The sequence below is a fragment of the Mustela nigripes genome, chromosome 14, assembly GCF_022355385.1.
Source record: "Mustela nigripes isolate SB6536 chromosome 14, MUSNIG.SB6536, whole genome shotgun sequence".
NCBI lineage: Eukaryota > Metazoa > Chordata > Mammalia > Carnivora > Mustelidae > Mustela > Mustela nigripes.
In genome coordinates, this window is record NC_081570.1 from 92,330,419 (window position 1) to 92,357,786 (window position 27,368).

The window sequence follows — 27,368 nt, forward strand, 5'->3', positions numbered from 1 at the left end:
TTTTGCTCACTTTTCTTGCAAAGGCATACAGGCCATGGTGTACAGGCTTCTCATGGGTGACCCGTCTGCAGTTTTTTAGTGCTAAGTTAACAAAAAAGAGGAAAGAGAGAATTGGGAAGTAAAGAAGGATCACTAAAAAAACACTCAAGAAGTGGTGGGGTGGGGAGGAAGGAGAAAGGAAGAGGCAAAGGAGGCCAGGGTCTGGCACCTCTTCTCAGTTCCCACAATGGGGTCGGGTAGGGGGAGCAGGTAAACATCTAATAGACCCTGTGAGTTTAGGGGGGTACCCCACAACACAACTGAATCTAACAGTTATCTTCCCCACCCTATTTTCTATTTTCCTCTGATCAAAATTTGTAAATATTTCCACCTGTTTAATGGAATTCATGAACACCCCAGGTTAACCCCCAAATACAGATTGAGTTACCTGATTTTCTTATAAATTCTTCTTCTGGTACTCATTGTTCCAAGGACACCAGAACATGTTTATCTTAATCTCAGTCTGAAACCTGAATCGTATTTCTTTCAAAACATGTCAACTAGAGGGGCACCTGGGTGACTCAGTGGGTTAAACCTCTGCCTTTGGCTCAGGTCATGATCTCAGGTTCCTGGGATAGAACCCTGCATCGGGCTCTCTGCTCAGCAGGGAGCCTGCTTCCTCTCCCTGCCTCTCTGCCTACTTGTGATCTGTCTGTCAAATAAATAAATAAAATCTTTAAAAAACAACAATACAAACAACACATGTCAACCAGAGAACTACGTAAATCAATGAAAACAACTTCTTAAAGCAAACAAACAAAAAAAATCCCTAAAAGAAAATGGAACAGATTCAATTTTGCTTATTTGTTTTATTTTATTTTTATACTTATTTTACTGCCCTTGCACTTCAAGCTGGAATTATGAGTACACTTCTCAGATTATTTTAAGCAAATGAGAAAAGATTCATTACGCTATGAAAACAAATATCAAAATATCTCCTATGGTCGCAGTGTTCATATCTGCACATTTAACTATAATCCTGCATAGGATCAGTAATACTTGTGTGGTTTTTTTTTTCAATTGTTTGTAATTGGACTCGTAAGACATGGAATTTTTCAATTTTTGAAGAACTGTCTAAAAAAATGAAGTAGCCGCCTCTCTCCAGTGTTGCATATAAAAGACCTCTTTGTCACCTTCTCCCATGGAATCGGAACAGACCAACCCTACCTTCTCTCCTCTAACAAGGTAATGATGGTTTGTCCTGGAAATAATCTGGCCCCAGGCAGCCTAGTGATTTTCCAGACAGAATCAAAGGGAGAAAGCAGCGCGAAGAGAGGCTTTGTGGCCCTCTGCCGGGCGCCTGCAGCCGGCAGAACTGGGGGAAGTCTGCCACCTAGTGGAAGGGCGAGGCCAAGGCTGGTTTCTTGAAATAGTCTTTTGCCAGTGCCTCATGACTGTCAAGAACCGCTTCTATAAATGGAGCCCTGGGGCTGTAGCTTCCGTTCGGGACATGGTGTACTATCCAGAGAATACCCAGCACCATTTACAAACAATATGCAAACCCAAGACACAAAACGTTCCTTCCTACAAATGAAAACTACACAGTGGCGCCCTATATAAAGCCTCTTCATAAAGTGGTGCCTCATGAGGTATTGTTTTACTCAACCATCCCATCCCATTACTAATGTATTCTGGGTGTCTTTTCCTACACCGTGAAAACACAAGGTGGGAAGTATACTTAACCCCCATTATTATGATTAAAGTTGTACATGTGAATTTTCTGCACAGAGAAGGTTTTCCGGCTGTTCAAATCCATGCAGTAATTTATCCCAGTTTATGGATGCCATTCAAAAATGACTGACATTTTCAAATAAAGTTAAGAGACTGGGAGCTGGATCCCAGGCCAGGGCATGCAGATATGTTTGTGCTCTCTTGTTTTGGTCCCATTCCTCACAGTATTCTAGTTTGCTTGATGTTTTAAATGCTTGTTTTAAATTTATGTTAAAGTAGCACATGTCTGCAGCCAATTACGCCAACTGTGCTCTTTCTCCATGGGGGCCCAGTGTGCCATGGCTGCAAATGGTAGCCTCCCTGGTAGTGTAAACAGCCTGTTGATTTTATGGGTTACCCGAAGGGACCTTGGAGATAGCCCTTTCCAGTAGACATTGAGGTCTGACAACTTGTTATCTCCAATCTAGGCTGCAGACAGGTATGTGGGGTACCTTTGGAAAGACCCACGGCGCAGTAGCCAAGGTCTACATTGGTCAAGTCATCGTGTCCATCCGTACCAAGATGCAGAACAAGGAGCATGTGACTGAGGCCCTACACAGGGCCAAGTTCAAGTTCTCTGGCCACCAGAAGATCTAGATCTCCAAGAAGTGGGGCTTTACTAAGTTTAATGAGGATGAATTTGAAGACATGGTAGCTGAAAAGCGGCTCATCCCAGATGGCTGCAGGGTCAAATACATCCTTAATTGTGGCCCCTTGGACAAATGGAGGGCTCTGCACTCACAAGAACCTTGGCACTGCCCCCTCCCTATCCATGCCCACCAATACATCCTACTTCCTGACAAAAAATAAAGTAGCACATGGATAGGTACCTATTTGAAGGCATCAGTCCCCTGTTCTATCCCTTCCTTCTATAGTCCTATTCCTTAGAAGTAACTACTTGTTGGTTTGTTAAATGCTTCTTTTGCTATGTCTCTCCGTAATCTCAAAATAAAATGTGTTTGCTGCTATGACCAGATCTATTGGTAGTGGACTATTTCAGTTTGTGTTCCCTCTGAAGTATACCACAAGGTAAGGTATTCCTGGACAGGATGGGGAAATACAATGAGGCAGGGAAGGAAGCCAGGAAAGGGTAGGCATCAAACCAGCTGCCACTACAGGAACCTAGAGTTAGAGCCCAGTGCAGAAATGGGAGCCAGTGAAAAACTGTGCGCAGTATCAGCAGTTTAGAGCTACTCTTGTCAAATGGGCAGCCAAGTGAGCTCCAGCGGCAGGAGGAACTCCAAAGCAAAGAAATGCAGAAGCCTAACTGGACACAGGGCCACTGTATGCAGTTGTGGTCAGGGTCAGGTATCCGGGCAGGGCACTGTTGGCACCCAATAAGGCCATCTTACCTAAATGGGCACGTCCCTAGCACACAGCCACCTCCCCTTCCCATCATTCCGATTCATCATTTTTAGTCCTTCCTTGGAAACCTAAGTCACTTAGAGGATATACTAACAGCTTTCTTTTTTGTTTCCATCCACACTAAGCAGCATCCTCAAACATGAAGACTTTAGGTCCCCCATATTTCCCTTGAGCCCCTCCTCCTCTCTCCAACCTCTCTGCTTCTGATTATATTTGCTTTCTCATTTACCTTATTCGATAGCTCTATTTAAGTCCCAAACGCTCAGCCTATAGATTCTAAAAGCATACAGATGAGTTGGTACAGTATTTTTCACTGTAGAGCTAATGTTCTCTATCATTACATTTCCTTTGTATTTGAGCTTTTTTTTATGTTTCCTGAAATTCTAACTACTAATTCTTGCTTCTTTTGTTTGCTTTTATTTTATATTGACATTTCCCCCTGACCTCTTGTGCCACTCAGGGATCAAGTACTCTTTTGAGCCCCTAGTTCTCTATAGGGTCTCTCTGCAAGCCCTCCATCAACCTGCTCCATTCTGGAGTCCTTCTCTCCACCTGCTGCCAGCTTGAGAGCCCCCGGTATTGCTTTCCCAAGATGGAGCCACTGTTGTCTGTATTCCATTCCCTCTTTTTTCTTGGTATTCTCACTTTGCTTGAATATATCCTAAAGAGCTGTGTGGGAAGTAAATTTCCTTTTACTTTGGGCATTGATTTTTCTTATCTTTAGCTTAGTAAATTAATGCTTTTAATTCTAAGTTAAAAGTCACTTTTCTACTTTCTAGGGTTACAGTTCCAAAATCTGATGTTTCTTATTCCTTTGCAGATGATCTGTGTCTCCCTGACTGCCTCAGAAGCTTTTAAGATTGTTTCTGGCTTTTCTAATTTCTTATATAATCTCATATTGCTTTTTACAGTTTTAAAGATTATAAAAGTAAAACATCTGTAAAGTATGGTGTTTTTTGGCTATGTTATGGATTTTTGTTGGTTTCGTACATACTGCTATCAAACTACAAAACACTACTGAGAGGTTTTTAAAATTAATACATGGAAAGGTATGCCTTTTTCATGGGTCAAAAAATGTAATTTCTCCCCAAATTAATCTATACATTCCATATAATACCCAATCAAATTTTCCACAGGCTTTATTGTAGATATTGAGAAGCTAATTCCAAATTTCTTATAGAAATGCAAGGGACCTAAAACAGCCAAATCAACCTTGAAAAAGAAGAATAATGTTGGATGATCTGCTGTACTTGATTTCAAGACGTACAAAGCCATGGTAACAAAAACAGTGTCATGCTGACTTAAAATACACAAGTAGATCAACAGAACAGAAGAGGGTCCAACAATAGAAGCACATCTCTATGAACAAGTAATTTTCAACAAGGTACAAAAGCTAGTCAGTAAAGAAAAAATGGTTCTTTCAACAAATGGCATGAGAACAACTGAATATCCATTTGCAAAACCATGAACTTTAAACCGTACCTTGCACCATATATTAAAAAATTAACCCCAAACAGGTCATAGACCCAAATTTAAAGACCTTTAAACTACAAAGCTTCTAGAAGCAACACAATGGAAAAATTTTGTGACTTTAGTTTAAGCAAAGGTTTCTTGGATACAATACTATTATTCATAAAGAACAAATTAATAAATTGGATTATATCAAAATTTAAAACTGAACAAATTGATAAACCAGACTACATCAAAATCAGAAACTGTTCTCCAAAGCCACAGCTATGGAAATGAAAAGACAAGCATCAGAGTGGGAGGAAATATTGGCAAACATATATATCTAATAAAGGACTTTTATGAAGAATATATAAGGAACTCTCACTCTTCAGTAATAAGGAAACAATTTTTTAAAATGGTCAAAAGACCTGAAGAAATACTTCAAAAAAATGAAACAAGAGTTTCTTAAGTTTTGACTTAGGTATATACCCATAAACACAGTGGAAAAAAAATTAGTGGCCAAAAAAAAAAAATGCCTAAGAAAACGCTCAACATCATTATCATTATGGAAATTTTAAATTAATACCACAAGAAGATGGCACTACTCCTACTAGAAGGGTTAAAATTTTAAGACTGGCCACAAGTCAAGAATGTGAAGTAACAGCACACCTGGGGGGTGGGGAGGGGCGGGTCAGTTAAGCGTCTGCCTTTGGCTCAGATCATGAACTCAGGTCCTGGGCTCCACCCCTACATCCTGCTCCCTGCTCAGCAGATGTCATAGGCTTCCTCTTCCCCCTTCTCGTGCTCTCTCTTGCACTCTCCCTGTCAAATAAATAAATAAAATCTTAAAAAAAGAATGTGGAGTAACTACAACTCTCACTGATGGGAATATAAAATAGTAGAGAAACTTTGGTAAGCAGTTTGGCAATTTATGAAAAAGTTAAACATATGCTACCAGATGATCCAGTCATGCCACCCCCAGGTATTTACCCAAGAGAAATAAAAACATATGTCCAAAAAAGTTTGTACATCAATGTTCATAGCAGCTTTATTGTAATAGCTGGACACTGCTCTAACATCCATCAACAGGTCAGTGTCCATCAACAAACTGTAGAATATCCCTACAATGGAACACTGCTCAGCAAGAAAAAGAAATGGACTTGCAGCAACACAGAGGAACCAGTGTGCAGTCAAAGAAGCCAGACATTTATGTGAAATTTATAAAACGCAAGCTAATCTATAGTGATGGCGAGAAGGAAGATCAACAGTTTCCTAGTGGAGGAGGAAACTTTTAAGGCTCATGGTATGCTCATCGCCTGGATTGTATTTATAGGGATATACATATGTCAAAACTCATCAAATTATACATTTTAAATATGTGCAGTTTATTGTATCTCAATTATACACCAATCAGATTGTGTAAAAAATGTTACTTACAAGACTCAACTGGGTCTAAGACCTGCTCAAGAAGTTACAATGTCTAAATGTGATTCCTATAAATATCAGTTCACTTTTTTTCTTCAAAGCAATTCCATTTATAACATCCTCATTAATCTGCATGATAGTAGGTCCCCCTTGCCCACAAGGAATATGTTCCAAGACCCTCAGTGGATGCCGGGATCATACGGAACCCTCTTTATACTGGTTTTTTTTTTTTTCATCTTATCTGTAATACGTACGTGTGATAAAGTTTAATGTATAGTTTAGGCACAGTAAGACATTAACTAATAATAAATTAGGACAATTATAACAGTATACTGTAACAAAAGTTATGTGAATGTGGCCTCTATGAAAGTATCGGACTACACTCACCCTGCTTGCAGCGACGGGAGAGAAGAAAATCCCTACACACCCCGATGAAGCACGGTGAATGACGTAGGCATTGCGACGGCGCAGAGTTAGACTACTTATTGACCTTCGTATGATTCGTCAGAAAGAGGGTCGTCTGCTCGTGGACCACCACCGACCGCACCACCACCGAAACTGCGGAAAGCGAAACCACAGATTGCTAAGGGGACGCTTACTATGCATATATTCCATATGGAATCAGCCTGATTTACATAATTCTTGGCTCACTTTGGAAGTCCTGGTTCAATAAAAATACCTGCCTTTGCTCTAAACGGAAATATGCACTGCAGTGGCTGACTTCTGACAGTGGGGGGAGCCTGGACAGTGCATTCTAACAGTATATTGGCAATTATGTACGTGCATTTAATTTACCCAACCAAAGCTGTCAGTATACCCGTGAGAGACGCAGTCAGCAAAGGATGCAGAGACAGTCCCTTCCTCCAATTAGAAGCACCAAGTCTATTGTATGGAAGAAAAAAAAAATGATACCTCTCAGAAGGAACATATAGTATTTGAATTAAAATTTATGTGAGTCAGGAGTAGAATCTTTGGACCCACCTGGCCGAGGTAAACTTGGCTCGACCTCAGTTTGCATGTCATCATAATCTAGATCAACTGAAATTTAACAATCTTATTTGGGGCTATGTGAAAAACTAATACAAAGTAGACCATGGTGTTGAAAATTAAATTTAAAAATGGGTTTAAACAATTTATACTTTTTTAAAGATTTTATTTATTTGACAGAGAGAAAGAAAGAGAGCGAGCACAAGCAGGGGAAAGCAGCAGGCAGAGGGAGAAGCAGACTCCCCATTGAGCAGGGCTCCAACACAGGACTCTAGGATCATGACCTGAGCCAAAGGCAGATGCTTAAGTGACTGAGCCACCCAGGTGCCCCCAGTTTATACTTTTTAAATGGAGGTCACTAGGCTGCTGTGGGAAAAAGTCCCATGACCAGCACCTTCAAAGACTTGCTGTTGTAAGCCAAGTGTCATTATTTCACTGGTCCTGTGCTATTGCCACAAGAGGCAAAAAACAGCCTTCCTATTTCATTTTGCGTCGGATGATAGAAACTTAGAACTGTGTAAGTCCTCTGTTTGCAGTCAGGCAAGCAAAGGGTAGACTATGGCAAGAAATCCTTGGAAAATACGACTTCTGGGATGAGGTTCTTGGCCATTTGTCACGTGACTATCCATTAATCCAGAAACGGATGAGCTTGATTGTATTACTGTTCCCAAAGCCTGTGCTATTTATTTCCAAAAAGATAATTTATGCAGTTCAACAAGAGAAAGCATGAAATGGAATGCAAAAGTCATAAATCTATTCTCTCTTTCCCTCTCTCTCCTCTCAGAAATTATGCGTGGTTGATACTTGCAATGCCTGTATTGGAGAACCATATTTATGGTTCCTGGTGCCCCAAATAGACAAATCTGTAATTGAATAACATCATGAGCAATTACTAGTTATAAACAAGGATGTCAGTTCGCTTCTTACCCTAAAGGCCTGTCCACAGAGTTGTACCAAAGCCAACTCTCATGCTCCTTTTGCCCAGGTTTCCTCCAAGGGGAAGTCCACCGTGGGGAATTCTGAAAAGCGGAGGGAATACCTCACCAGCAATTACCATCTGATTATTAGTTAATAGTACCATGAAAAAAAAAAATAGGGGGTGCCTGAGTGGCTCAGTAAATTAAGTGTGTGCCTTTGGGTCAGGTCATGATCCCAGGGTCCTGGCAGGTCCCCCCATCTGGCTTCCTGCTCAGTCAGGAGTCTCTTCACCCTCTGCCCCTCCCCCTGCTCGTACTCACTCTCTCTCTTTCAAATAAATAAGTAAAATCCTTAAAAAAAATTAAAACTTTGCTGAATAACCGTTTTGACCAGTGTATGTCTCTTGATGTTCTGAATCTTTTGCTCATGCCTTATATGAAGAATAAGTGAATTATTAAGGCTTGGTATAGAGGGGAAAGTCTCCCATAATCTCTGGCCAAAATTCTCTAAAAGAATAATCATACATTTCTATTAGTCACATGCAGATAAAAAAGGCAAAATTTTCAAGCTACAGCAAAATTCATCAATTGTCTATTCTTTCCTCTCCTTAACAGTTTTATTACCTTACAGAAGCTTTTCTCATATCTTTCCAGGAAGAGTATCTTAACAAATAGTAAAGTAGGACAGGAACAATATTAGAACAACAGAGATCACAAGTGAATAGGCTTTAAAAATTCTTCCTCACCTTTGGTTTTCTTCCAGATTCTTCTACTGTAAAATTCTCAAGTACCTGACTCATTAATACTACCTACGCTTGCACCTTATCATCTGTATTCCCTATGTTATCCAAAACAAGAGATTCAGAAACAGTTCTAGACTCCAAGTTATTCTTTTCCCCATTACGACTAATTTTTCCCTGTCTTTCCTATCTCGTCCCAAGCCCTTGGAAAGTGTTGACTCTCAGTGACAATGCTGACTTTTCCATTTGGACATTGTTGAACTGTCTGGCTATGAAGCTACATTGCCATATATCAATAAAGTTGTAAGGATTTAGAGATTTAGTAGGTGGAACAATGTGGTGTCTCACCTGTACAGAGCCCCTGCCCCATAGAATAAGGAGGCTTACTCCTGAGAGAGAGGGCCAAGGGACAAGAGGGAGTTAGAGAGCCGGATAGCAGGATAACCTAGGGAAATATTAACCTGTTTCTATTCCCCTATATGTTCCCTTTCATCTCACTTCAGGCAAGGAGGTGAGTCTTTAGCATTTCTTTCCTGAGTAATTTTTATTTATTTTAATTTTTTAAAAGATTTCATTTGTTAAAGAGAGAGCATGGGTGCATGTGAGCAGAAGGGAGGAGGGAGAGAGACAGGCAGATTCCATGCTGAGGGCAGAGCCCAGCTTGGGGCTCCATTCCACGACCCCGAGATCACAACCTGAGCCAAAACAAGAGTCAGATGCCCAACTGACTGAGCCACCAAGACGCCCCTCCTTGCGTGAGTTTTAAAAGCAGAAAACAGAAGTCACTTTGATTAGTCTCTTGTGTCTTCTGCAAACATCTAAATTACCTACAGAAAGGATGCTAGGAGCCCCAGGGGGTATAAAGACAAATACCTTTTTATTTTTTTTAAAGATTATTTATTTATTTATTTGAATAAATAAATAGAGAGAGAGATCACAAGTAGGCAGAGAGGCAGGCAGAGAGAGAGGGAGAAGTAGGCCTCCTGAGAGCCCGAGGTAGGGCTTGATCCCAGAACCTTGAGATCAAGACCTGAGCCGAAAGCAGAAGCTTTTGCCCACCAAGCCACCCAGGCACCCCAAGACGAATGCTTTTAAGACCAAAGAGAAAAAGAGGTAAACTCAGAGGATGGGAAAGAGATAAAGATTGGTGGGTCCCGGGGTTAAGAGAGATTTACATTTGACTTCTTAGCCCTTCAGAATGGAAATGCTGGACACCAAGTACAGATGGCCCATGTGTTCCCATCTACACCCATGCCAAGCATGGCACAGATGCAGACCATGACCCAGAAGGACCAAGACCCCAGGCACAACACTGTGTGGTGAAGAAGCTTCCAGATGCATTTAAGCTAATACAAAGAAAATTAGGAAATGTCATGTTTTCTGCACAACCCATTTGGTGCACTAAGAGTCATGTGTGGACCTCTTGTGGGGTATGATTGATGCATACCTGTAGCCCACACTGATTATAGGGCTGGAATTTAACCAATTTCATCATGAGTCCATGGTCCTTACTGTTTTGTAGAACTTGTATAAAGAGACGAATATGAACTTTTGGAAAACATAACTGATGAACGAATACTGAGGGTGTGTGGTAAGTTTAAGTTTGAAAGAGTACTTAAGAATATTTTAAAACTCCTGGCCAGATCAGTGCCTTTTTCAGGAGTAACAAAATACAGATCACTTCTTTGTTACTGTTATCTTGGCTTTGTGGAAGTGGATTCAAAGCAGGACAGTATCAAACAACAAAAAATAAAAGTACTATTCCCAATATTGTACAACTTGTAAAAATTATAAACAAATAAACCCTGGGCAGATACAGGATGGTCAGAGAAAGGATGCGAAGAGAACTTGCTAGTTTGCCGAGATTGAAGTTCTCTGTAATTCTCAGGAAAATAATCTAGAAAGATTTTAAGGTCTTTGATTTCTTTACTTTTTTAAGTTCTAAAAAAAAAAAAAAAAAAAAATTAAAAATCTCCCCGGAGAGGGAGAGGCATACAGCAGCCAGGAGACATGGTACCTGGGGAAGTGACCAATGTGTTAGACTGCAGTGGAGACAACTGTGGCGACGGATGTGAAGGTGACCAGAAACAGCGGCCCGTCTTCCAGCATTTCCAATGAGAAAGCCCCACCCGCAAAGGAGAGACATGTAAGTCTTGTCCTGGAGTCCTGGAGAGTGAGAAACAGAGAAGGGCTCAGCTGATATGCCTCTCGTGGTAGCCCTGGGGCTGTTTAGCTCACACCCTCCCCCCTTTGCTGGCCCAGCTTTGCTCCAGCCATACATGAGGCCTGCATCTGCATCTTTTTTTACCAGGAATGCCCTCCCTAGACATACATTCCTGTATGTCTTCTGGGTCTTTACTCAAATAGCACCTTTGTAGTCAGGCCTTCTCTATCTCAAATTACAGTCCCAACCCCAGCACTGCCTTCTGCACTTAACCCCCTTTGCAATATCACATATTTTACTCATTGTGTGTCTTGTCTGTCTCTTGCCTCTAGGGTTCTCTGCAAAGAAAGGCACTATGTCTTTTGTTCAGTGCTGTCTTCAGCCCCTAAAAGTGTCTGGCACCAAGTACATGTTTAATAAATGCTGAAGTGAAAAATGAGCACATTTGTGTGTTTTTTTTTTAAGATTTTATTTATTTATTTGACAGAGAGAGAGAGAGAGAGAGAGAGATCACAAGTAGGCAGAGAGGCAGGCAGAGAGAGGGGGAAGCAGGCTCACTGCTGAGCAAGAGCCCGATGCGGGGCTCGATCCCAGGACGCTGAGATCATGACCTGAGCCGAAGGCAGAGGCTTAACCCACTGAGCCACCCAGGTGTCCCAGCACATATGTTTCTACAGAATAAATGCCCAAGTAGCCTGGGCTTGGGGTACTTCTGTTTTCACAGCAAACAATGTTGCAGTGGCTGTGGCCGAGTAGCTGAGTATACAGTCAGGGGGCCTGCTGCCAACCAGGGAACATGCATGTCTGGTAAAAAAAAAAAAATTAAAATTGAAAAACAAACAAACAGCAAACAGAAACAAAACCCACACACAAGAACAAAAAAATCATGTCTCATACCAGTTACAGGGATGTGAATGGGCATCTTCAATCATGCAGGGCCAGAGGGCCCCAGTGGGTCCAGGCTGGGGCAGCTTGGACTTCAGCTCAGCTCTGTCCTATACAGGAGGGAGAAAGCAGGTGGACCATGGCAGGGCACACGCTCTCCAAGAGCTGTCTAAATAAGCTCTGTCCACTCCATTCTCCTCCCAACAAGGGGATACAGCAAAGCACCCTCCTGTGGTGCACATCTCAACCACAACAACAAACTCCATAACAAAAGGGCTGGTAAAATTACTATCTGGGAGAGGAAAACCACACCACACTTTTATATGTGTCCTGATGTACAGCTCAAAGAACAAAATAGAGTAATATATAATCCCTGTTTGCGTGAAGGTTATTCTCTTGGTGTGCAAACAAGACTGAGAAATAAATCCAGCAGCATTTTTCTAACAAAGGGTCCCATACAGCAGACAGAGAATGGCTGATAATATGTTTATTCCTGGAGTCTGGCTGGCATTTGAGTTGGAATGCAGAAATTTTTTTGCAGTCTTAGTATTATTTTTATTTTTTTAAAATCAGATTTGTAATCTGCATTGTAAAGATTTTATTTATTTATTTGACAGACAGAGATCACAAACAGAAGGAGAGGCAGTGGGGGGTATGGGGAAGAAGGCTCCCTGCTGAGCAGAGAGCTTGACTCAGGGTCCATCCCAGGACCCTGGGATCATATCCTGAGCTGAAGGCAGAGGCATTAACCCACTGAGCCACCCAGGCGCCCCTGTAATCTGCATTGTAAAAAAAAATGTTCAATCACTTACCAGTAAACTGACTTAGCTCTGCTTCCCATGGCTTCCAGACAAACTGATTTGCCACCAAGTTGTGTCAAGAAATCCCACGATTTTGAATTCACCCTGACACTGTGAACCCCCAGAGGTGTAACCCTAACTAGTAAATGTGGAATTCGGATGTTAGGAAAAACATCATCTTATGCCAAAATATATGACAGAGACAACTGCTATGGATATTCAGGAAAAGCCAAAATATTTGGGAAGGTTATATGGAGTCAGATGTGAAAACAATTATTCAAACTGCTGCCAGGGATAGAAGCTGTAAGATACAGACCTTTTTTTTTTTTTTTGTGGCCTTTTTTTTTTTTAAATGAGGAAACGAGTCATTTTTAAAACAAATATATAGCTTTTTTTTTTTTTTTAATATAAATGGAAAGTACATATGCAGTAATACCGGAAATAAACATCTTCAACTCTGGGCTCTTTTTGAAAGACACAAGATGATTTTTTCAAAAGATACAAGATGCATGGATAAATCACATTCATACCTTACAATGTTAAGTAGCAAAAAAATTAAGTTCATAATAAACAATGACTGCTTTTCAGTAGCTTGAAATTCTAGTCATTCATTTCATAATTCTCATGAGTAAAAAAAGGAAAAGCTAATCATGTACCTTAATATTGTCATTTCTGGATTACTCAATAGTATAAACAACTCTGAAGAAAAAAGAGAGTCCTGTGTTTATCACAGGTATAATAAAAATAAAAAGACATTTATCAAGCATAACTAATGTATTAAAAACTGTATTTTAGGATAATGTTTCATAAACACAACTCCAACATTTCTCTTCGGTTCAGGAAAAATAAGAGGTAGGTTCAAGTAAAGTAAGTGCCTATTACATCACTGGATTTTCACTAAAATGTTGGCAATTTATAACAGAAACCACTAGAAATCAAACGTGAGTTTAGGAACTAAACTGAAAAGCTACAGAGCAACTTTGACTAATAAATATCTAAGTCTTAATCACACAAATCAAAACAAGATGGTTGACTACAAAAATGTTTTAGTAAAATAAAAAATATGTTATCAATATTATGAATTTTCTATATTATAACATGTTCCTAAAACTGGGGGCAAGAAGGAATATGAATTATATGTTTATAACTTGGGCCTTTCATTTAAATGTAGGTACCTAATATATAACATTGATATATACTACTACTAAAATGTACTAATCTCCTAGGTTTGTGCTGTCCAAATTGAGAACTGCAGGCTCAAACAAATTCAACAGTGTGGGGGAAATGAAAATATCATTCACCCATGATCAACCTACCCATGTAATTAAGAAATGTCAGATTACTAATAATGCACCCTAGAAGCTTTCCTGATTAAAACAGAATCTGACTCAAGTAGGAAACAAAGGACAAAGAGAGATGCTCTGAAGAAGCTGACATAAATAAGAGGGTTTTGTCTCCTGGTGCTTTTCAAAGTAATGACAGAATAAATAGAATCTTTCAAATAAGTTGCCTTGTGTTGATAATTTAACAGTAATATACTGACAATCAGTGTGCCATTCCAGGAACCAAATAACCGTGCAAGGAAAATGGAAAAGGGCCCGCTGAAATAAATATTATTTCATCACTCCTCCTTATACAAAATTTAAATGGACTACAGTATTTGCATGTCCTGGAATTCTGCCACTTAAGTTCTTCCTCATTCAGCTTCAAGAAAGATAAGGATAGAAGCCCTATACTTATTTGGCTGCTGTAAGATATGTTTTCATGCAATGATTTTCTACTAATGGTTCTACAAGGAAATTTTAAGCAGTCTATAAAGACATTCCAAATACATAAAACAACTCAAGTTTCAAGTTTTTCTGATCATTTTGTTTTGTACAAAAAGACACTTAAGTGTTAAGGAACTGGCATGTACTTGAACCAACCAAAATAAAGATTAGTGATTTATAATTATCACATAAAACATATTTAATTCGAGCAATACATTTTTCAGATTTAGGACTCAGGGCCTAGATGTATAGAAAGGTACTAATAAGAAAAGATAAAATACAATTTTTCTGGCCTTTTCAAAATTGTATGAGCTTATCAAAACTATGATTTTTGACATTTCTATATATATATATATATATATATAAAATTGAGTCCAAATGTTTGAAATAATCATTGATATGCTCTTCCTTTTTTTGGTGAGAAATAAAGGCCTTCTTTTGCTATACACTTGTAATTCTCGGAGGAAAAGTCACTCCAGAGATTGTTGAAAATTTCAAAAATCATGCTAAAGCAAAAAATTCAACATGTCATTTCTGGGATACTCCTAAAGTTTGCTTCATATTTTCATAAACCACATAACTGATGCCCACAGCAGGGAGCACCTTCATGAAGTTTGGAGTGATGCCTCTGTAAAGTCCTGGGATTCCTTCTTTAGAAACTATCCGTCGAAAGAGGCCAACCATGTTCATCTGTTTGTTTCCTTCTATCATGGCTAGAAAAAAAAAAAGAAGAGAAAAGAAACCAGGGTAATTTAATATTCAAGCATGCTTTGTTATTACTGTCATACATAATTATGATTCCAAATGACATGTGAGAATATAATGAAAGGATAATATTTATTCCAAGGGGCTCAAGAAAGTACCCCTTTATGTAATTCTCCTTGCACGGCACCTGAGAGTAAGGTCCATAATTATAATAACAATGATAACAACGGTTACATGTTGAGTGATTATCATGTGTTAGATACTGGGCTAGTTACCTTATCCACCAATTCTGTGAGGTAAGTATTATAGCCATTTTATAAATGAGGAATTGGAGGCTTAGAAAGATGGAAAAACTTGGCCTGGTCCACTTAGCTAGTAAGGGGAGAACTGAGAGCCGATAGTCTTTCTGACTCCAAAGTTCACGTACTTTCTCGAGCCCTGCATTGCCACCGCCACACCTCCTCATTAATCACACACTGAAAAGAGAGTAGTTCAATCCTGGGAATTAAGGGGAGCAAGGGGAACACTCTGGGGAACTTGGGAAAATGTAGGGTGCCAGGGCGGTGCAAAAGACCTCAAGAGGCAAGAAAGAGGGTAAGGGGAAGCCCATGTTTCTGGCACAACAAAGACGGGGGGAACATGCAGGTGCTAGGGGACACTGCTGACCATCTGCGTGGTTATTACACAGAGGGCACCCAGGGGCAGGAGGCGGAGAAATAAAGTGGGGCCAGATTACTACAGGCTTTGAAAGTCCCACCAAGAACCTCAGAATTTATTTGGAAGACACTGGAGATCACAAAGGTTACTGCACAGGCATAGAAGGATCGGAACTTGACTTTAAAAACAACAGCCTTGTGGCCCACGAGAGGACTGAAGTGGAGTTGGCATATGGGAGCAGAGGGATTGCCAGGTGATGCTGCCAATCAGAAAGCCTGGGTTTGAAGTCTAGCTTCACTATTTACCAAACGTATAACCTTAAGGAAGTTACTTAATCTCTCTTTGCCCCAGTTACTCATCTACAAAATGCAGAGGATATTAGTATCAATCCCAAAGATGGCTGTGATGGTTAAATGAGAGAATACATAGTATTTGGTTACTATGTTGCATTTTTCTCTCCAGCCACACGGTCTTTTGGTGCCTCAAACAGTCCCCATTTCCCCTGCCTTAGTGCCTTCACAAATACTTTTCCTTGGGCTAGAATGCTCTTTCTTTTCCACCCATCTTTGCCCAGCTAACTCCCACCTGTCTTTCCAGGAGGAGCTTAAATGATAACGTTCTCAGGCTCCCAAGTAAGGTTTGGGATCCTTGTTCTGTGCTTCCTCTACAAAGCATGTTAATAAGGTTGTTTACTTGTTGATCCTATGTTTTTTCCACTCAGCAAAGGCAGGGACAACATCTGTCTTGTGGACTGTTCTAACCCTAGAGTCTGGCAGACTTTCCAACACCTGACCATGGGGCTCTAGAAGTAGTCATTAAATAATGAGTGATGACTTGGTTGGGGGTGGGAGTCGTTGGTACCTGGAAGAGAGACTGGATATAGAGCTGTAGATACCCAGGGAGCACTATTTAAAGAAATGGCAGTGGGTGAGTGAGACTGGCCAGCAAAAGAGCCAAAAAGAAAAGAAATGCACTGTGGACTCTGAGAAACAAACTGAGGGTTTTAGAAGGGAGGGGGGTGGGGGAATGGGTGAGCCCAGTGATGGGTATTAAGGAGGACATGTATTGCACGGAGCACTGGGTGTTATACACAAACAATGAATCATGGAACACTACATCAAAAACTAATCTTGTATGGTGACTAACAGAAAACAATTGAAAAGAAAAGAAAAGAAAAGAAAAGAAAAAAAGAAAAGAAAAGAAAAGAAAAGAAAGTTACAGGCTACATATTTTAAATAGCAATAAAAGCCAGCAAGGCTTAGGAAAAGAGAATACTCAATGAGCTGGCAGAAGAGCCAGGAGGACACAGTGTAATCAAAGCCAAGGGAGGGGCTTCTGGGTGACTCAGCCATCTGACTCTTGATTTCAGCTCAGGTCATGATCTCAGGGTCGTAAGTTCTAGCCCCACATCAGGCTCCCTGCTCAGTACAGAGTCCACTTGGGTTTCTCTTTCCCTCTGCCTCTCCTCCCACTGCCATATGTTCTCTCTCTCAAGTAAATAAATCAATCTTAAAAAAAAACAAAAAAAAAACAAAAAAAAACAAAACCCACCTTGAGCCTGCATGCGTGTTCTCACCAAAGCCAAGGGGTAGCTGGCCAGCTGGCCACAGGTGCTGGATAAAGCACCACACCCCAGCAGCACTACAACTCCTGGGTTTACAGTGTCTTTGGCATAATTATCCAGCCAATGGGACTTCAAGAGCTGCCAGAGAAATAGGAAAGAAGAATAATAGTGAACAACCAACTCAACAATAGCTCTCACTCAGCATGAACACTTTCTTAGCCACTCTTGTCCTTAGGAGAGACAGACCACATTTCTGCAAGATCAAGGGGTACACTCCCAGGAGCAGCAGTCCCTGGAGGAGGCACCAGCTCTGCAGGGAGCAGAGAGGTGGGGGCGGGCGGAGCTAGTGGGGATCCAGAACACCTGAGTTTTGCACTGGTTGCTCCTTGTCTTCCAAACTAATGTTAAGATCAACAGCACTCCAAACACAGTATCTCAAGAACATTTCTTACACTGAGTATTAATAAAAACAATATAATTCTACTAATTGCATCAATTTTATACTTTACACATATATTTCATTTTGTTGTTTCCCTGAGGTGGAACTATTCTTCCAATTTTAGAAACAAGGGAAAGGAGTCTCAGTGGCCTTTTTTTTTTTTTTTTTTTTTTTTTTTTTTTTAGATTTTACATATTTATTTGACAGAGAGAAATAGTGAGAGAGGGAACACAACAAGCAGGGGGAGTGGGAGAGGGAGAAGCAGGCCTCCCGCTGAGCAGGGAGCCCGATGTGGGGCTTGAGCCCAGGACCCTGGGATCATGACCTGAACTGAAGGCAGATGCTTAACCAACTGAGCCACCCAGGCACCCCTCAGTGGAATATTTTTTAACAAGGGTGCAGAATCAACGGTATTAGTCTCCAGGCTGTGCCTTTGCCCCGATTAGCCTACATCCTTGTATTTCCATCGGAAGGCGATGATTGAAAGTAACTGTATAAAATATACTAATCCACTTTTTAAATATATGATATTTTAAGTATAAGAATCTATGCTAACATGCGGGGGAAGTAATTGTTATGCTAGTGCAAGCAAAGTAATATACTACCTAAAGCAATCTATAGATTCAATGCAATCTCTACTCAAATCCTCATGGCAATTTTGTTTTTAAAGATTTTATTTATTTGCTTGACAGAGAGAGGGAACACAAGCAGGGGGTTGTGGGAGAGGAAGTAGGCCTGCCACTGAGCAGGGACCCCTTTGTGGGACTCAATCCCAGGACTCTGGGATCATGACCTGAGCCCAGGCAGATGCTTCACTGACTGAGCCACCCAGGCACCACAACCCCATGATAATTTTTGAAGAAAAAGAGAAAACCACCCTAAAATTCATATGGAATCTCAAGGGACCCCACTGAGCCAAAATAATCTCAGAAAAGAAGATTAACTTGGAGGCCTCATATTCCCTGATTTCAACAGATACTACAAAGCAGGGCGCCTGGGTGGCTCAGCTGAAAGCCTCTGCCCTAGGCTCAGGTCATGATCTCAGGGTCCTGGGATCAAGCCCTGCATTGGGCTCTCTGCTCAGCAGGGAGCCTGCTTCTCCCTTTCCTTCTGTCTGCTGCTCTGCCTACTTGTGCTCTCTCTGTCAAATAAATAAAAAAAAATCTTAAAAAAAAAATAGATACCACAAAGCAACAGTAATCAGACAGTGTAGTACTGCCATAAAGACAGATACACAGATCAATGGAACAAAACAGTCCATAAATAAAGTCTTGAATATATGGCCAAATGATCAACAAGACTATGCACTGGAAAAAGAAGTCTCTGCAGCAAATGTTGTGGGGAAAATTGAATATCTACATGCAAAAGGATAAAGTTGGGCCTTTACCTTACACTATGTACAAAAATTAACTCAAAATGGATTAAAGACCTAAACAGAAGACTTAATACTTTAAAACTCCTAGGAGAAAACATAGGACAAAATCTTCCAGGCAATGAATTAGGCAATGATTTCTTGGACATTAAAAGCACAGGCAATAAAATAAAAAACAGATAAAAGAACTTCACCAACTTAAAACAATCAGCAGGGTGATAAGGCAGTTTATGGAATGGGAGAATGTATTTGTAAACCACATATCTGATAAGGGGTTAATACCCAAAATACATAAAGAACTCCGAAAACAACAATTTAAAAAATTAAAAATGGGCAAAGGCAACAGATATATGAAAAGAGACTCAACATCACTAATCATCAGGGAAATGCAAATTACAATTATAATGAAATATCACCTTACACCTGTTAGAATGACTAGGATAAAAAAGACAAGAAATAGGGGCTCATGGGTGGCTCAGTCAGGTATGCATCTGACACCTGATTTGGCTCAGGTCATGATCTCAGGGTTATGAAATTGAGTCCTGCATCGGGCTCCATGCTTGATGTGGAACCTGCTTAAGATTCTCTTCCTTTTCCTCTGCCCCTCTGCCTACCCCGACAGCTCATACACGAAGAGAAGAGAAGAGAAGGGAAGAGAAGAAAGAAACAAACTAAAGAGCAAGTATTGGTGAGGAATTGGCACAAGAGAAACCTTCATGCGCTGTTGGTGAGAATGTAAACTGGTGCAGCCACTATGGAAAACAGTGCAGAGGTTTCTCTAAAAATTAAAAATAGGACTACCATACAATCCAGCAATTCCACTACTGGGTATTTACCCAAAGAAAATGAAAACACTAATTCATAGTCCTATATTTACTGCAGCATTATTGACAATAACTAAGATATGGAAGCAACCTAAATGTCCATGGATAGATGAATGGATAAAGAAGATATGGGGTGTGTGTGTACATGCATATGCACGCACGCATGCACACACACACACACACACACAGGAATTTTACTCAGCTGTAAAACTAAGGTATTACCATTTGCAACAATATGAATGGACCTAGATAGTATGATGAGGGTATTAAGTGAGATAAGTCTGACAAAGAAAGACACATACCATATGATTTCATTTATATGTGGAATCTAAAAAACAAAACAAATGAACAAACAACCCCCCTCCCCCCCCAAAAAAAGCAGAAGCAAACTCTTAAATACAGAAAACAAATTGATAGTTATCAGAGGGGAGGAGAAAGGAAGGGAAGGGATGGGTAAAATGAGTGAAGGGGAAGGGGAGGTACAGGCTTCCAGTTACAGAATGAGGAAGTCATGGGGATGAAAGGTACTGCACAAGGGATACAGTCGATGGCACTATACACGTGTCATATGGTGACAGATGGAAGCTACATCTGCGGTGAGCACAGCATAACATATCGAGTTGCTGAATCACTATGCTGTACACCTAAAACCAATATAACACTGTGCCTCAACTATACTTCAACCAAAAATTGGCAAAAAATGTTGCCATTTCTCCAAAAAGGTATATAAATGGACAACAAGCATATGAAAAGATGTTCAACCCCACATATTATAAAAGAAATACAAATCAAAAGCATAATGAGATACTGCCTTCCATCTATCAGGATGGTCACTATTAAAAAAAAAATAGTTTCTTCTATCAAGCGTTAACAAGGATGTAGAGAAATTAGAATTCTTGTGTACTGTTGGTAGGATGAAATAGGGTACAACTACCATGGAAATCAGATTGAAATCAGTTTGACAGTTCCTCAAAAAGCTTAAAATAAATTTACCATAGGACTCAGCAATTCTATACCTCAGGATATATGCAAAGGAATTGAAAGCAGAGACTTCACCAGATACTCATATACTCATTGCCAATATTCACTGCAGCATTATTCACCAAAGCCAAAAAAAAAAAAAAAAAAAAAACCCCAAAAACCCAAGTATCTACCAACAAATGAACAGATAAGCAAAATGTGGTATATACACCAAATGAAATATTATTCGGCCAATAGGAATGAGGTTCTGACACATGCTACAGTATGGACAAACCCTGAAAACATTATGCTAAGTAAAATAAGCCAGACAAAAAAGGACAATTACTATAAGATTCTACTTGTATGAAATAACTAGAATGGATGATTCATAGAGACAAAAAGTAAATTAGTGGTTACCAGGGGCTGGTGGGGGAAGGGAGAGTAGAGAATTATTTCAATACAGTTAATGGAGTTTATGTTTGGAATCATGAAAAAGTATTAGAAATGGGGGCATCTTGGTGGCTCAGTTAACGGTTAAGCCTCAGTCACATCAGGCTCCCTGCTTGAGGAGGAGTCTGCTGCTCCCCCTGCTTGCACTAACTCAACTCTTGCTCTCAAATAAATAAATAAAATACTTTAAAAAAAGTATTGGAAATAGATTACGATCTATTTGGATGTGACAGGACACTGTGAATGTAATTAACATCCTTGAATTGTACCCTTAAAAATGGTTAAAATGGCAAATATTATGCTACATACATTTTACCACAATTTTTAAATTAAATTTTAAATTCCAAAGGCCACTTAATTGCACACTTTAAATGAGTGAAATGTATAGTGTGTAAGTTATATTCTAATAAAGCTATTTGCATTCCATGTTCCATCCCTTCCCTGCACTATAGAATTATTTCCACCACAGCACAGTTAGTTCCCTTACACTGTGACTTAGCAGCTGGTTTGTCGTCCTCCCCAACCAAAACTTCAGTTTTTTATTATTTTATTTTTTTTTTTTTAAGATTTTATTTATTTATTTGACAGACAGAGATCACAAGTAGGCAGAGAGAGAGGAGGAAGCGGGCTCCCCGCAGGGCAGAGAGCCTGATGTGGGGCTCGATCCTGGGATCCTGAGATCATGACCTGAGCCAAAAACTTCAGTTTTTTAAAGGCAAAAACTGAGACTGTTTGTCAGATTCATAAATTATTAAATGGTTTAAATGGCAGAGTTGATCCAAGATGTGCAGTCTAAGTTGTCTTTTCAGTGCCAGGGATGAATCTGTGCTATCCACATCAATCTCTTGGCTTTATGATGGCAGATTTTAACAAATCAAAGAAAATGTGCCCTCTCCCCTCAAAAAAGAAAAAATATCCCTAGTACCATCTTCTAAGCTGAACAAATATATATTACATTATAATTATATAACGATTAACAATTACATTATATAACGTGAATTTAGGCTCTTCCTTAATAAACATAATTAACAGGGAAATCTGATACAGAGGTGACCACAGGCATATGAGTTTCATATTCAAGGTACTTAAAAAAATTGATCAAATAACACACCCCTGAATCTACTTTGAGCGACAAATTATTTCCTGGTATATATGGGCTTCTTTATATAAAGTCGAATTCTAACAATAAGAACTATTTAATTACATTTTCAGATTCAGAAGATTGCTACAGACTTACCTCATACACAGCAAGATCTATACCTGCATAAGGTATGATGCCTAATAAGTTGGGAACATAACCTTTGTAAAAAGCTCCCATGCCTTCGTGTTTCAAAATCTTCTTGGCACAATCGAATATTCCAGAATATTGTCCTGTTTTGCCTACAGCCAGCCTGGTTTTCATAACCTAGTTATAAAAGAATGTAACAAATACTATCATTTATATTAATTCAATCATCATGGAAGTCAAAGGAAGTGATTTTACAGAGAATAAATACCTAGCCATACTGTCTCTCAAATGACTGCCCAATTTGTTGAAGTGTTATCCCTCACATAGAATGTCTACTGAATTCGGGGCTAACACCAGAGCCAAGAAGATCTGTTTATTGTAAAGAGGATCTGAATGAGGGCACAGAAAATGGCAAATAATTTACAGATGTCTTAAAATTGACTGCTGATCAATTAGATATGGAGGGTGAAGGAAATGGCAGCTTATAGGATGACCCCAATGTTTCTAGCTTGGAACACAGGAGCCGGGCAGCAGGGAGGCAGGACGGTGATGCTATTAACTGAGATGGGGGATGTAAGAAGATGTATTCAGTTAGGATATTTTTTGAGGAGTGTGGCTCATCATAGAAATAACCATATTAAGATGCTTGTAAGGAAAGCCATGTTAATAGGCATATCACAAAGGTAAGGATTAAGAGTATGTTTTGCTTAGATTTTATTATTTGTTGAAAAACCCTTTTTCATATCAATAAAGATAGCCATGTCTACAATACTGTTTTTCTCTAAAGCAAGAGTTGGCAAACTTTCCTACCAAGGTGACATAGTAAACATTTTATTTAGTCTTTGCAGGTCTAAAACTTCAGGTCTGTTGTATATTTTTAAAATCTTTTTAACCAACTTTTTAAAATGTATAAAGCCATTCTTAGCTCCAGGGCTGTACAAAGTACTCTCCACGTACATGGTTTGCCAATCCCATGCTCTAATGGTAGGATGTCTAGTGAGGATTACCATCACCTAATCAAATCTACTCTTAAATTTATAGCACAGAAACTCTTTGGACAGGAATGGGTATTATAATTCTTATCAACATTGTAGCAGCTGGTGTTCCCTCCCATGCTCTCAAAGAGTGGTCTGTGACTAACAGGAACAGCAGAAATGACAAGATTGCAGCTTCCATCTTGGGTGCTGGCTAACAATTCTCTCTCCCTCTCATATCACCAGCTTGGGAAAAGCAGCTATTGTGTTGTACGGGTACTGAAACAGCCAGAGGAGACGGCTCCTGAGATAAGAACCTGACATCTCCAGCTGTAATAGCCAGGGAGGCCCAGCAACAAACATGAGAGCAAGCTTGGAAGCAGACCCGTCCCCAGTTGAACTTTGCCTTGATTGCAGCTCTGACCTACACCTTGACTCTAGGCCTAGAAGACCCCTGATCCAGGGGTACCCCATGACCCATAGAAACCGTGAGATAATAAAGGCCTGTTAAACTGTTAATCTGGGGATGACCTGTTACCCAGTGATAGATCATGAACTGAATACCACCAACACAGTCAGGCTGCACAATGGTACTTACCTCCATGGGGTAAATAATAGTCTGTGCGGTTGCTCCGGCCAGAGAACCAGAGATAAATCTCTCAAAGGTTCCTATTTTTTGTCCTTCCTCAGTAAGCAATTTCTTGTACTGTATAAATACATTTAAAAGTGTCCATTAAAACCTGCTATAGACTGAGTCATGTCTCTCCCTCCCAGCAAATTCTTAAGTTGAAGCTATAACCCCCCACTGTGATAATATTTGGAGAAGAGGGCCTCTAGGAAATAACCAGGGTGTAGAGGAGGTTATGAAGTTGGGCCTGTGAAAGGATTAGTGTCCTTAAAAGAGACACCAGAAAGCTTTCTCTTCCCCACTCCCTTCCCTTGTTTTTCTTTCTATACACATGTGTACTAAAGAAAGGCATATGAGCACACAGCATGAGGGTAGCCATGTGCAAGTGCGGCAGAGAGCCCTCAACCAGAAACCAAGCTGGTCACCCATTGGTCTTGGATCCCCCAGCTCCAGAACTGTGAGAAATGAATTTCTCTTGTTTAAACCACCAGTACAGTATTTTGTTATGGCAGCCCAAGCTACATAAATACCAAAACACAAGTCAATGCCTAGTAATCAGTTGACAATACAACAACGTTTTTCCAAATGTATACACTGCATTAACAATACCTAGCAGAAAAGAAAGCTCAGATGCTAAGATATTCAGTTTACTGGACAGTTGTTTTTCAACTTAGATTTCCACAGAACAGATGTTCCACAGATGGGACCCAGTCACTCCTTTGCTAAAACATAATAATAGCATTCTTTGCCAGAAAATAGAGGGTTGATAAAGTATTCACAATTTTTGGATGTTTTCCTCATAATTTTTCTTTTCTTTAAGATTTTATTTATTTATTTTTATTTGACAGAGATCAAGAGAGAAAGTGAGAGAGCAGAAGCAAGCGGAGCAGCAGGCAGAGAGAGAAGCAAGCTCCCCGCTGAGCAAGAAGCCTGACATGGGACTTGATCCCAAGACCCTGAGATCATGACCTGAGCCAAAGGCAGATGCTTAACTGACTCAATCACTCAGGTGGCCCTAGTTTTTCTTTTTTTAAGATGAGTTTATTCTCACCAGTATAAATAAAATAAGTGACAAACATTAACAGAACAACTGAGAAAGACATTTCTGTAGGTAACACTTAAAATAACACATAATTACACATCCACATCAACCCCAGAGCCCACGTGGACCAGCGGTACTAAAGCAACCAACATAGCCAATCGGGCTGAGGGGAAAATGGCACCCCAATGCTGGCAACATATCAACAGACAAGGATGTTAGTAGCATGGGCTGTGGAGTCAGGGAGACCTGGGCTGGAACCCCAGAAACACGTGGCCCTGAGCAAGTTCACGTATGTGTTTCCTCATCTGTGGTAACATCTATTCTTGCAAGATTGCTGAAAGGATTAAATAAGATAATGCATATAATACAGCATAGTGCTGAGTACATGATGAATATTCAGTAAACGCTATTAATATTACCATTCTCTCCTACAACTTGGAAAGAAAGGCTCTGCCCAAACACAGAGTGGTCATAAACCAGGCAAACCAGACTGCTTGTTTTAGAAGGTGAGGTGAGTCTACAGAGGTAATTAGCCACTGGCCCAGGAGGGAGAAGTGGATAAATCAACAGAGAGAAGCAGGAGGTTAACAGCGCTCCCAAAACCACCCTGAAATCCCTGTGTCTCTTCTTTTCTTTTCCATTTGTTACAACACCTATTTTAATATTTCCATTCTCTTCCAGCTTCCAACACCATTTCCTCCTCATTCTCAGGAACTGTCCTTTCTTGGAAACTCAAGGAAGAACAGAAGCCACTGAGTAAGGATGTTCCTGCCCACCCTCCACAGAACTATCCATAGCCACATGCGCCTCTCTCTTCCCAAGTGACAGAAGAAGAGTCCCCCATGCCACCAATGCCAATCCTTCCCAAGGCCTCTGGATGGTACCATGTTTCCCCAGCACACATACCTCCTGTGAACACCTACTGCATTCACCAGCCTCTCCCTTCTATGCTTTCCACTTCCTTGTGTTGACATGCTTCCTTCAGTAACGAGCACATTAAAATAAAACCTATCAAAACTCCCCTCTGTCCACCATCATTCCTATCTATCACTCCATCATTTTTTCTCCTTCCTTTTACTCAAGTCAAATTCCCCCCAAATGTGTCTACACTGTATAATTTTTGTCAGCCCCTGGTTTATTTTCACCCATGTCAGAATGGTTTCTCATCTCTTCACTTCCCTGGAGCCTTTTTTCCAAGTTCTCCTATCTCTGGATTGATGAATCCTAAAAGATACTCTTCTTATTGTATGTACTGCCCTGTAGCATGTGGAAACCTCACAAAACCTTCACAAAATCCTTTTTCACCCTCTCACTTCTAGGCCATCAGTCTCTGCATTTCTTCCATCCCTCTGGCTATTCCTTCTCAGTTTCCTCTACAAGGGGCTCCTTCTTCTTCCCCTGGAAATATTCCTGAGTTCTCCCATTCTGTAAGTCTTCCTCTGTGATCCATTCCAACGGCTTCAACTCAAAAACCACCTCTCTATCAGAGAGCAAAAGTCCTACTGGACGGCTACCTGTTCATGTTGGAGAGAGGTCTCAAACTCAGCATGTCATGGTACCCCAAATCTATTCCTCTTATTATATTCTCCATGTACATCATTGCCCAAATTAGGACCCAGAGCATCATCCTTGATTCCTCCTTCTTTCTCACTTCCATATCCACTCACTCAGTGAGTCCTGTTGATTCTATTTCCAAAATATTTCTCAGTTCATTTCCTTCATCTCCAGTTTCTGTAGCCACCACCTTATCTTGGTGCTCATCATTTCTGACCTGGATGATTGAAATATTTCCTTAGTCTTCCTACCTCCAGTCTGGCCTTGCACTCCTCTAGTACATTCTCCATTTTTTCCAGGTTGATCTTTCTTAAATGTAAATATTCTCATTTCACTTTTCTACAGAAGATGCTTCAAGAGCCCCCTCACTCTCTTCAGGATAAAATCAAGATTCCCATTACAATTGGCTTCTGCCTACCTGTCCAGCCTGCTTTCATCATTGTCTTCCCAGGAATAAACTGCACTACACCAGAGCCAAATGAACCACCTTCAATTTCCTTAGTGAACAGTGCTCCCCTGTGCCTGCATTTCTGTCCACACTCAGCTGCTTCTGCTTGAACTACACACCTTTCCCTTCACCTTAGTGGACCTGAGATTCAGGCTGGCTTGGGCTCAAACCCTAGCTTGGGCACCTCAGTGTTTTCACTCATTCAGTAAGGACTCGCTAGTACTGGGACAAGTGCTGGGAATACAAACCTGAAAACAAATACTGCCTAAGGAA

The 27,368-nt window shown here is 40.3% G+C and overlaps 1 protein-coding gene, 1 long non-coding RNA gene and 1 other non-coding gene across 4 annotated transcripts in view; 1 reads left to right on the forward strand and 2 right to left on the reverse strand.

Moving 5' to 3' along the window:
- Nucleotides 1-10,791, reverse strand: part of LOC132001229 (uncharacterized) — a 43,882-nt gene extending 33,091 nt beyond the window's left edge. Inside the window, exons 1-2 of the long non-coding RNA XR_009399561.1 lie at nt 10,650-10,791; nt 6,376-6,546 (exon numbers count right to left, since the gene is read on the reverse strand). This is a non-coding gene — a long non-coding RNA (uncharacterized LOC132001229). The remainder of the gene's footprint in view (nt 1-6,375; nt 6,547-10,649) is intronic.
- Nucleotides 1,997-2,130, forward strand: LOC132002362 (small nucleolar RNA SNORA70). The gene has a single exon (XR_009399849.1). It is a non-coding gene; the product is annotated as a small nucleolar RNA SNORA70 (small nucleolar RNA).
- Nucleotides 10,792-12,866: 2,075 nt separating the features above from the next.
- The window catches only part of LOC132001227 (mitochondrial adenyl nucleotide antiporter SLC25A24), a 50,155-nt gene continuing 35,653 nt past the window's right edge, over nt 12,867-27,368 (reverse strand). For both annotated transcript variants that reach the window (XM_059375597.1, XM_059375598.1), the window contains exons 7-10: nt 24,022-24,129; nt 22,459-22,626; nt 17,164-17,314; nt 12,867-14,963 (exon numbers count right to left, since the gene is read on the reverse strand). In XM_059375597.1, the coding sequence (XP_059231580.1) occupies nt 14,779-14,963; nt 17,164-17,314; nt 22,459-22,626; nt 24,022-24,129 (612 nt within the window). In that variant the 3' untranslated portion in view covers nt 12,867-14,778. The remainder of the gene's footprint in view (nt 14,964-17,163; nt 17,315-22,458; nt 22,627-24,021; nt 24,130-27,368) is intronic.